General features: G+C 38.9%; 1 protein-coding gene across 2 annotated transcripts; it reads left to right on the top strand.

The window, feature by feature from the left end:
* Positions 1-4,496: 4,496 nt before the first annotated feature.
* GLDH (L-galactono-1,4-lactone dehydrogenase) lies at positions 4,497-10,635 on the top strand. 2 transcript variants are annotated; one of them, XR_016528579.1, is made up of 7 exons: positions 4,497-5,300; positions 6,466-6,716; positions 8,137-8,322; positions 8,609-9,002; positions 9,067-9,108; positions 10,012-10,152; positions 10,250-10,635. XR_016528579.1 is itself a non-coding variant. In XM_039026910.2 (6 exons), the coding sequence occupies exons 1-6, from the start codon at positions 4,662-4,664 to the stop codon at positions 10,406-10,408; spliced, it is 1,770 nt and encodes a 589-aa protein (XP_038882838.1). In that variant the 5' UTR covers positions 4,497-4,661; the 3' UTR covers positions 10,409-10,635. The 2 variants fall into 2 exon arrangements, 1 of the variants encoding a protein (XP_038882838.1); XM_039026910.2 differs by lacking the exon at positions 9,067-9,108.
* Positions 10,636-12,179: the final 1,544 nt, after the last annotated feature.

Consider the following 12,179-nt stretch of genomic DNA (forward strand, 5'->3'; position numbering starts at 1 on the left):
TTTCTCCTATATCATCGATTTCTTTTGCAGTGATATAATTGCTATTGGCCACTCTCCCCTTCGTCTTTCTGATTATGCAGACTAGCTTTGACGGCTCATATCCGAGTCCTGCCTTCGACGTGGGTATAGAGTGTCCTTCTTGCAAAGGCTTCTTTTGGGTCGGCGAGAGTCGGGGTTGCTCATAAATCTTCAAACTCTTGAACTTAGTGTGAGTTGTGAAGCCATAGCCCGCCTTCGCCAATAGCTTGTAAGCCTTGGATCGAATCCATCTTCAGTTCACCTTTCGGGTAGCTTTAACCCCGTCACTTCTGCCTCCAGCTTGTGGACTTCCTGCTTTGTTATCGGCGTGAGAGGTGTGATGAAACTCTCCTATAGAATTTCTATGTCATCGACCTGCAAACCTTTTGAGCTTTCCGTAAAAGGTGACTCACCCTTTTTTCGTCTCGACAAAGGGACATAACATAGAATTAGAGGTTTTGAGGCTTTTTTGCCCCTCACCACGGGTGTTTCTCCAATGCCGAGGGATGTCCTACTCTATTTTGAGCTAGAGGCTTGTATTGCTACTTGCCCCTTTCTCTGTGTCTATTGGCGACCTCGACCGGGATCCACCTGCTTCCTTAGCCAACAAGTTCTCTGCTGGCATAGTCTCACTAGAATTCTCGCTCTTTAGGTAAAACTTTGCATCTGCGAAGTGAGACTTAGCCTCGGAAAACGGATTAGAATTTGCTTCAACCTTCTTAATCCCATCTTAGTAAAACTTAAAACACTAATGTAGTGTCGATGTAATCACACCATTCCCATGAATCCAAGGGCGTCCCAATAGTAGCTTGTAAGTGGTCCTTGAGTCTATCACATGAAACAATGCGTTAGCCTTCAGATCGCCAATGAGAAGCTCTAACCGTATCATGCCTATCGCCCTTTGGCTGCCTGATTGAAACCCTGAATTACTAATTTGCTATTCGATAGCCCTTCTATGAGTATTACCAATTGTTTCATAGTCGTCTTAGGCATTATATTGACGGCAGATATGTTGTTGATGAGGATTTGACCCACTCTCTATTCTCGAATGTATCCAGAGACGTACAAAGGCTTATTATGTAATTTGAATCCTAGTAGCAGATCTTCATCTGAGAAACCTATGGATGTGCAACATGAGGCATACGTACGTGCTATGGAGGTCGATGCACCAGATGTGTTGGATTCTAATAGTGCCTCAATGAGGGTCGTCTTAGCTTCTCGCATGAGCGAGAGCAGGTTGTCTATGTTGAATGGTCGCGAACCCTTTGGCTCTTTTGTCGATTTTAATGGGCCTGGAATGGTATCTTCTTCTTCCATGGTATTGACATATGACATGTAGCAGCCTCTGACATCTCCTTTGAACCCCACTTGTAGAAGTTCTTCGGGAGGAAATCTACTAACGTCACCTGTCGCCTAGGACGAGGAACATCCTCTCTTTCTCATCAACAGCCTTGGGCCTCCAAGCCTTCTTTCTACCCTTCCTTTTTTACGTCTTGCTCCCTCTCTTATAGCTTCAATGAGAGCGTAACTCTTTTTGGGTAAAGTTCAGTTTTTTCTTCTTACGGCGTGCCACAAGGATCCAGCCTTCATTATTGTCATCGTCAGCGCGTTCTCCTCTATTTTGAGGATCTGTGGCTTGGACCTCTTGCTGAAACTGCACTACCACAGGTTCAAAGATCCCAAATTGGACCGAGCTCTCCCTTTCTTCATAATATATGACTGGTCCTAACACGTTTGGAGTTACCGTCACCGTAGCATGATTCGTTTGGACCACCTTATCTAGTTTCAGCCCTATTTTCCTCTCACGAGCCAATCTGAGGATCAATTCCTTCAGTACAAAACATTTTTCGACTGGGTGGCTAACGACCCTGTGATACTTGCAGTAGTTGGGTTCATCCACTTTGTCGGCTTGTTTCAGTCGTTTACATTCTAGTAGCTGGATAAGGTGGTTCTCTAGTAGTTGCTCGAGCATATCTGCAACGTCGGAGTCGGGGAACGGGTAGACTTTTTCCTGTCGCTTCTTTAGGGTTAGGCGACATCTTTTGCCTTCTTCGTCTTTTTTTTCTATCTTCTTCTCTTTCCGTTTCGAGGATAACTTCAATGGGGTCGTGTTAACGACCACTGATTCTTTTGTGGCACCTTTCACAATTTTCTTGGCGCCCTTCACCTTTTTCTTGTCTTTCTTCGGTTCGTGGCTCAAGAAGCCCTTCGTTCCTATGTTGGCGATACTTAGCTCCATGTTGTGGGCGCGGATCGCCAATTCTTCAAAGGTACGAGGCTTTATTTCCTGCAGGATATAGAGGAGTTCCCAGTGCATACCCTGCATGCACATTTCTACAGCGGATAATTCGGTGAGTCGATCTTTGCAATCTAGACTCAGAGCTCTCCATCGGTTGATATAGTCGATGACTGGCTCCCCTTTCTATTGTTTGGCATTTGTCAGCTCCATCATACTGACGGTGCGTCTAGTGCTGTAGAAGCGATTCAAGAATTCTCTTTCAAGTTGCTCCCAACTGTCAATCACCTCAAACTCTAAGTCCGTGTACCAGTCAAAAGCGTTTCCTTTGAGGGTTCTGATGAACTGTTTGACTAGTAGATTACCCCTTGTTCCCGTATTCTCGCATGTTTCTACAAAGTGGGCGATGTGTTGCTTTGGGTTGCCCTTTCCATCGAATTGGTGGAACTTTAGAGGTTGATACCCTGCAGGCATTCTCAAGTTGTTGTTCCTCTGGGTGTATGACTTGGAATACTCGAAGGAAGTTTGAGTCGACCTTCCATATTAAGCTCTTATGAAGGTCATGATCATGTCTTGCAGTTGTTGAACCGACAGAGAGGCCACCGAGGCTGACTGTTGCAGTTGATTTTCTTGCAGCATGGTTTTCCCCTTGTTAGTTGCTTTGATCGTGGGTGCTTGGCTTGATTCAACAGCCTCTCGAGATTGCATTTGTTCTTTCAGGGCAGCGATCTCATGGTCTCGCTCCTCAACGGCTTTCATCAGAAAGTTAATCTTCCTTTCCATCTCTGCCATGGCCGTTTCCGCCGTCACATCTGCCAGTGAATCTCTTTTTGGCTTGCTGGAGGCGGAAGTAGAGTTGTCAAACAAGGGGTTTTCCTTAATAACCACCCCGCTTTGTGGGGATTCCATCATTTACCTTAAGATGTTGTGGGCGATGAGGGAGCTCTGCTCTTGCTCCTACGTGACTTCTCTTGGGCGACTGTAGGTGATAGGTCCCATGTACGAGCCGTTTGTGGAGAAAGCCTTGGATACCATCTTCTTAGGTGCCATTTTTCTTGTTCGGATGCTGAGAGAGAGATGAGAGGTAGAGAGGTTCCACTGGGCATGCCAATTTGTTCACACGAGGTTTCCGGAGAAACGTGTCAAACAAGGGGTTGAACTTGAGTTGGTGTTGATGTTGAAGTTGATTTGATGCGATGTGGTTCGATCTCTAATACTTGATCCTCTGATTCTCTCTCGGTTGGGTGAATGTGCTTGACTTGAAGAAGGAAAGCACCGAACGTTCTTAAAGTAGAAGTATTGGAAGAGTCTTTGTGTCTTCAAGGGTATTCTGTCTTCTAGGAGTGCAACTTCAGGAGTCTTGGGAGTCTTCTGCTTGTTGGTGAATTCTCTCTGGACTTTCTGAATGTAGAAAATGTTGACCCCCACAAATGAAGAGAACTTCTCTATTTATATAGTTTTCAGGTGGGCTTCGTGGGTTTGGGGTTGGTTGGTCCATGGGCCTGGCTCTTGGGTCCAATTAGTTGGACTTGGGCTTAGTTGGACTCGGGCTTAATTGGTCCATGGGCCTAGCCCTTAGGCCCAATTAGTTGGTTTTGAGTCTGATTTGAAATTTGGGTCCAATTCATTTTTTTTTTTTGTAGTTGGACTTTAAACCCAAATAACAATATCAAATTGAGCCAAATTAATCTCATCAAAACTGCGTGGCGTCATCGAAATTTGTCTTCAATTCAATTCGGGACATATGTCAACTTCTATGTACCCAAATTTAATGATTTAGAATTTCGTCATTAATTTAGTAAACGATGTGACAACTTGTGATTGATCCAAAATTTCTTATTCAACAAACATCTATTTTGATGGTATATTTTATAAATTGAAAAGAATTAGAGTTTTTACCGTTGTTTAAAAGAATACATTGAAAAGAACCCGTTATGTTTTACAATTTGAAAAAATTAGAGCTTTTATCCTTTTTGTCATAACAAGGTTAAGAAAATAGATGTATAGTTGAAAATTAATCAACAATAACAAAGAAAAAAAAAAGTAAAAAAACAAAAAAATTGAACCAATCTCATTTACAAAAACTACATCAATATCCCAACTTAATTCAACCTAGTATCCAAAATACAAACGGACTTCACTCAACTTAGCATTTCAAACCATAGACCAACTCAATTTTGCACTCCAAAAACAGACCATTTAACTCTCTAATTTAAACTAACGGTTTACTAGTTTTGAAAGTGATTCAAATTGCATTATAGAGACAAACTTTAGGATCATCCATACAATCAAGTTTTGACTTATCTCCGAACTATAAATTTTTACTTCAAAGAGCTCAATTGAATTCCTCCGTTGGGCAATCCATAAACCCAGTAATCGATCTGAAACCACCCCACAGCACTATCAAATGCTCAAACTTCTCGCTCTCCGGCGATCCCATTTCTGCCGTCTCCGCGGTCTCCAAATCCCACCCACCACCGCTATTTCCAAACCCCCTTTGAATCCCCCTCGCCCCTTTTCCACTGTTTCTCCTCCACCACAGTCCTCCTCCTTCGATTCCGAGCTTCGTAAGTACCTTGGCTATGGCACTCTCGTCATTATCTGCGGCGCTGCCACTTACTACTCCTTCCCTTTCCCCGAAAACGCCAAGCACAAGAAGGCCCAGATCTTCCGATACGCTCCTCTGCCTGAGGATCTTCACACTGTGTCCAATTGGAGTGGAACTCATGAGGTTCAAACGAGAGTGTTTCACCAGCCGGAGAATTTGGAGCAGCTTGAGCAAGTGGTGAAGGAGGCCAATGAGAAGAAGGCTAGGATTCGGCCTGTTGGCTCGGGGCTTTCGCCGAATGGGATTGGACTGTCGAGGATGGGGATGGTGAATTTGGCGTTAATGGATAATGTTTTGGAAGTAGATAAGGATAGGAAGAGGGTTAGGGTTCAAGCAGGAATAAGGGTTCAGCAGCTTGTGGATGGAATCAAGGAGTATGGGCTTACTTTGCAGAATTTTGCTTCTATCAGGGAGCAGCAGATTGGTGGCATCATTCAGGTGGTTTAATGAGGATTTTGTGTTTTTCATGTTGTTCAATTGCTAATTCAATTGCAATGTTGGATTGTCTGCTGCATTTTCATCTATTTGAAAACTTAAACTTCAATGTCATGGCTGTGTGTTGATAAATATGAACAGTTGTCTTTCCAGGGGTGTACATTAGTCTGTTTTGAGTGAAGATAAAAGATACCATTGATTTTTTGTCTTAAATAGATTGAAACTGATTAAATTTGATCTGTAAACTTCCTATCGGTCTCGATTAGTTTGTATTTTTCTTCTTGTGACTGAAATATGATTTTTGAAAGCTGGGCGAGCTTAGTAGTAGTGCTAGTACTGGTCAAGAGGTTACATTTGAAACAAAATTTATCTCGTTTGGAAGAGAAATGGTCACATTGTTACTACTCTGGATATGAATTGAACATTGATTGGGTGGATTGGTTATTTCTTTTAGATTTTACTTTGCTGGATTGGAGTCCCTTTTTTTGTTTTAGTTTGGCTTTTTTGGTTGGGGGCTTTAACAAAATTTATCTCGTTTGGAAGAGAAATGATCAAATTGTTACTACTCTGGATATGAAGTGAACATTGATTGGGAAGATTGGTTATTTCTGTCAGATTTACTTTGCTTGATTGGAGTCCCGTTTTTGTTTTAGTTTGGTTTTTTTGGTCGGGGCTTTATTTTGTATGCCCCTCGTATTCTTTCTTTTGTTCTTATAAACAAAAAAAAAAAAGAATGAACATTTTTGGTGGCATAATTATTATATGTGGGTTGCGGGGGTGTGTGTGCTATTATTTAGGTTTTGTAGAGGGAGCGGAATAGTAGGGTGTTTAGGGGTGTGAAAAGGGATCTTGTGGAGATTTAGTCTCTTGGTCTTATTCATGTCTCATTCTAGGCTTCGATTTTGAAGATCTTTTGTAACTATTCTATGCACTACATCGCATAGTTGGAGTCCCTTTTTATAAAGGGATCTCCCTTTTTGGTGGGCTTGTTTTTTATATTATCTGTGTATTCTTTCATTTTTTTCAATGAAAATTGTTGTTTTCATTAAAAAAACAAGAAACTTATATGTGGGATACGATGGATGTTTTCAATTTTTACTTTTACAGGAATTTCATCTTTTCTTTTAGATTTTTTGCTTATGTACACTTTTCACAATTATGCATCTAGGTCGGTGCACATGGTACCGGTGCAAAATTGCCTCCCATTGACGAGCAGGTTATTGCTATGAAATTGGTCACGCCTGCCAAGGGTACTATAGAGATTTCCAAAGATAAAGATCCAGAGCTTTTTTTTCTAGCTCGTTGTGGTCTCGGGGGACTTGGAGTGGTTGCTGAAGTAACCCTCCAGTGTGTTGAGAGACAGGAACTTGTGGAGCACACATACATTTCGAACATGAAAGACATCAAGAAGAACCACAAGTAATTTTGTACCCTTTGATAGTTAATTTTTTGCAGTCCTATAGCATGTTACAGACTACAGTTTGAAATGATGGTTTATATCTCACCTTATTTATTCTTGTTCTTGTTCTTATTCTTATTTGACAATGTTTAAAAGGTTAATTGAAATATTTTAGGTGCCAGTATTCTGATAATCTAAAATTTAAAGACTAAATTTGGGTTATTTTGTCATGAAGGGACAGTTTAGGGCACCAACTAGAAGTTGGTGGGGTGGGATATTATAGCCCACTCCATGTTTGAGGCACCAAATATAATAGTGGTGTGTACAACTATTCATAACCTACAATTAAGTATAATAAATACTATTTCAAAACCCTCTTTGCTACGGTATTTACTATTTGCTGCAATATTTACTATTTGTCACTCATCATTTATTTTCTTCTTTGCTACTGTGCTTACTATTTTCTATCCAAAGAAAAAGTTTACACCTCAAACACAAACAATTATAACTCAAACTAAAATAGTATGCGCCCCAAACACTAATTACTATAACCTCTTGATTGTTATAACCTACCTACCAACTATAATAACCAATTCAGTGCCCCAAATGTCCCCTAAAGGAATTTAGCTATAGGGCTCCAAAGAGGTATATGATCGCATCTTTGATGCTTTTACTGAACTAGCATCCCATATCTTATCAAAGGAATTACTGATTTTGAAAGTTGAATTTTGCCATTTCTCAACTATATATATAAATATTTTATACAAACAACTGCAATTGGCCTGCTTTCCTTACTCTTTTATAATTATGTTTTCTTTACGCATGCTGTTAGTTTAAGATTTTTGTCTTTCTTTATCTTTGTTATGTTTTGTTTTTCTGTTTCCTTTTGTATCTCAGATTATTAGTCTCTTTTCATTTACTTAATGTAAAGTTTTGTATCTTTTTTTTTTAAAAAATAATTGTTTTCATTGACAAAGAATGAAAGAATATAAGAATATAAGGACATACAAAAAACCCCATTAGAGAAAGGGTTTTCAACTAAGTAAGATGTTACCTAGAGAATAATTACAAAAAGTTTTCGAGACCGAAGTCCAAAGAAAAACGTAGAACCTCACAAAAGACCAAAGTTCTAGAGCTTGCATGCTATCATTTTTTTTATTGTTTTATAGTATGCTTGGGTAGTAATATGTAGATTGAAATCTAAACTATTGATTCATGGGAGTTGTTGCATAATTTAGATTGATACTATAAATTTCAAATTTTTTAGTGTCAAACAAGCCTCCTTTTCAATCAAATCTAAAGTTAATGTATCGTCTCTACCATCCACGTTACTCACAAATAGGACGAAACTTTTTTTTTTTTTTTGGGTCTTCATCCTCTAAAATCATCCAATTAATGTTGAAGAATTACACATATAAAGTCTGACTTCTCTCTATGCAGGAAATTGTTGGCTGACAATAAGCATGTGAAATACCTGTATATTCCTTACACCGATGCTATTGTTGTTGTGACTTGCAATCCTATCTCAAAATGGAGAGGCCCTCCCAAATTAAAACCGAAATATACTAGTGAGGAAGCCATACAGCATGTTCGTGATCTCTACGTGGAGTCCCTTAAAAAACACAGGTTACTTCTGTCTTCTATTTGAGTATTTAGTCATCAATAATTTTTAGGATGCTGGAAATGGGTTGAAATGGAGATACTTGACATTTCTATCCCCTCAAATCACTTTACATTTCTTTTGATTTGTTTCTCCTTCTCTTTTGGTTGATATTCATTTTTCATCAAAGAGTCATTTATGGACCTTTTTCAAATTCTTTTTGCTACATATCCTTTTAGATATATATTTTTCTTCCCCATTGTTTTCGAAGTACTTTTTAATTTCATCTTATTGCTTGCTTGATAATTGCAGTGTTAGTGATGAAACAGACATAAATGAATTTTCATTTACGGAGTTGCGCGATAAACTACTTGCCCTCGATCCTCTTAACAAAGAGCATGTAATAAAAGTGAATCAAGCAGAGGCTGAGTTCTGGAAGAAGTCGGAAGGATACAGAGTTGGATGGAGCGATGAAATCTTAGGTTTTGATTGTGGTGGCCAACAATGGGTCTCTGAGACTTGCTTTCCCGCTGGTACTCTTGCAAAACCTAACATGAAAGACATTGAATACATAGAGGAATTGAAGCAGCTTATCGAAAAAGAAAACATACCTGCACCTGCTCCTATTGAGCAGCGGTGGACTGCTTGTAGCAAGAGCCCTATGAGTCCAGCTTCAAGCTCAGCTGAGGATGATATATTCTCTTGGGTAAACTCTAAACATCAAACTTCATATTTTCTCTCTTTCAAGTTTTAAATCTATACTTGTGCAGCCCCGAGGGTTGCCCTGGTGATAAAGACGAGGACGTTTAGAGGTATCCTCCAAGATCTTGGAACTTAATAACTTAAAACAATCCTATCTTTTTGGAGTTGGTATCAGTGTAGGCGAGCTTCATAGCCATGGGGAAGAGTGTGCCCCCACGTCTCGGTTAAAAATCGACATTCCACAATTGTGTGCTATTGTGCATGAAGGGAGAAGCATTAGTTATCATGAAATTAAAGATCAAGTATCATGAAGTTTCTTTTCTGCTAAATGGGTCTTATATTCTGAAGAGTGTTGTGATCTTATATGATGATTAGTTGCTGATAAGTGACAACTAAAAATCATTTCCATTCAGTAGCTTTAGGCCTTTGCCATCTCAGAAATCCTTAGAAGCACATACATTTTAGTTTGGCCAATGTGTCCATATCTAACACGTGTTAGTCGCCTGAACACTCCGACACTTATTGGACATTTATCCAACACTTGTTAGTGCAATAAATATGTTAGACACTAGCCGTACAAAGTCAAAATAGGACTGATATTTGTTATACATGCATCAAACATTTATTTCATCTGCTAATTAGCACATAAATGACAGAAAATAATAAAATTTGAGAGTAAAAATACATCAAACTAATTTTTAAAGCATATAAATGCATTACTCATCGACTTTGATGTTCATTCTTGTTTAAAAATGATATATATTTTAAAAAATGTATGTTTAAACCTTTAATACACGTATCCTTGCCGTGTCCGTATCCTAGATTTAAAAAAAATGACGTGTCGCCATATTCATGTCGTCGTATCCATATTTGTGCTTCTTAGCAAAAATATTTACTCAATAGCCAAGAAATTTTATTTTGAAGTCTCACCAATTAGAACTCAGTAAGACCCGACTGTGGTTTGTACTGTAATAAACTTGTTAACTTAATCAATGGTCTTCTGCTGCCATTAGGTCGGAATAATCATGTACCTACCTACGTCGGATGCACGCCAGAGAAAGGAAATCACAGAGGAGTTCTTTCACTATAGGCACCTCGCCCAAACACTGCTGTGGGATCAATATTCTGCCTTTGAACATTGGGCTAAGATTGAGGTACCCAGTTTAATCTTTTGCTGATTAAGAATTTAAGCCCTACAAAAATGGGGCCATAAAATTTTGACATTTTTGTTTTACTGGGTGTAAATTTCAGGTTCCCAAGGACAAGGATGAGCTTGCAGCCCTGCAAGCAAGACTTAGGAAACGGTTTCCTGTCGACGAATACAACAAGGCACGACGAGCATTGGACCCGAACAAAATTCTTTCAAATAACAAGCTGGAAAAACTGTTATCGTCGTCGGACACGGTCTGAGATGCACATATGTTCTTAGTGATCAATGATAAGTTATGTTATCCAGTTGGGTAAGTGTTGTTTTATTGGCTGTACTGTACACGTTCACAGGAATGCTGTATTTGTCATCTCCTGTGGTATATTATTTCTTTGATTTTTTTTTGCTGTATTTGTCATCTCCTGTGGTATATTATTTCTTTGATTTTTTTTGGCCATAAAAAATCTACTTGAGGAAGGAATTTCTTTTCCATGCCTTGTTCATCACAGTTTAAAATGATAATGCCAAAATTTGGATTATTTTTGGGATTTGTACATCTCTCTATAGTATACATTCACTAGAAAACTTAAGTAGAGTATGAGAATTCTTGGATTTTTTCCCCTCTTCTTCTTCAAATGACAGAGGGATCTGGTTTGGTTCTGAGTGTAAATTTTCGTTTGACATTTGATATTTTCATATGTCAATGAGATCGACGTTGATAGTCAAGAAGGTGGGAGACTATTGACCTATTAGCCTCACTACAAGATTCTACAAGATTATTGCTTGTGTTCTATCAAATCGCCTCAAGAAAATCCTCCCATCTACCATCAAGGTCTACCAATCAGCCTTTGTGAAAGGTAGACAAATTCTGGATGCATCTTTGATTGCTAGCGAAATCATTGAATATTGGCATGTAAGAAAAATTAAAGGGGTGACCATCAAGCTCGACATTGAGAAAGCTTTCGTCAAAGTGGATTGGGATTTCCTTGATGAATTGTTAATTGTAAAGGACCTTGGCACAAGATGGAGACATTGGATCAAAAGTTGCATATGCTCCACAAATTTCTCTATCATTATAAATGGCAAAGCTAGAGGGAAATTTAAAGCAACTAGGGGCCTTAGACAAGGTGATCCATTATCACCCTTTCTTTTCATCATCAACATGGATAGTCTCAGCAGAATCCTCACTTTGGTAGATGCAAAAGGCTTCATTAGCGGATACTCTATCCCAAGTTCACATCTAAACATCAATCACCTCCTTTTTGTCGATGACACACTAATTTTATTTATCAACAATGAGAGGAAGATTAAAAACCTCTTAAATTGGATCACCCTTTTTGAAAATGCTTTTGGACTCATCTGAATTCCTGGGTATTAATTGTGAATATGTATGAGTGGATTCTATTGCAACAAGATTTGAATATAAGGTGAGGAAATTGCCTACCATATACTTGGGTTTGCCTCTTCAAGGAAAACCAACTACAATAACCTTTTGGCAGTCGATTTTGGACAAAATAGACAAAAGACTATACTCTTGGCAACACCATTTTCTCTCAAAAGGAGGTAGACTAACCCTTTTGGAAGCAACTTTATCCAATCTACATATCTACTATTTATCCCTCTATCGTGCCTCTGGAAAAATTATTGATGCCATTGAAAAATGTTTTAGAAACTTTCTATGGTCGGGTTATAGGGACAACAAGCTTGGAAATACACTAAAGAACAAAACAAAGGGACAACAAGCTATCTCATTTGTTAAAATGAGATAAATTAAAGAAACCTCTAGATGAAGGGGGATTGGGGATCACAGACATTAAACAACAAAACAAAGCCCTCCTTGTCAAGTGGATTTGGCGTTTTTATTTGGAGAAAGAAGCCCTTTGGAGAATTTTAATCAAAGCCAAATACGGGTCACATCACTTTGATCTCAAGGCAGCCGATTACAAATGTATCTCAACTAGAAGCCCTTGGAAATACATTCTGCATCAAAAGATTTTATTTATGGGAATATCCAATGTGTTATTGGAGATGGCT

This window comes from Benincasa hispida, chromosome 3 (assembly GCF_027475165.1).
Source record: "Benincasa hispida cultivar pf3 chromosome 3, pf3_genome.v1.1, whole genome shotgun sequence".
NCBI lineage: Eukaryota > Viridiplantae > Streptophyta > Magnoliopsida > Cucurbitales > Cucurbitaceae > Benincasa > Benincasa hispida.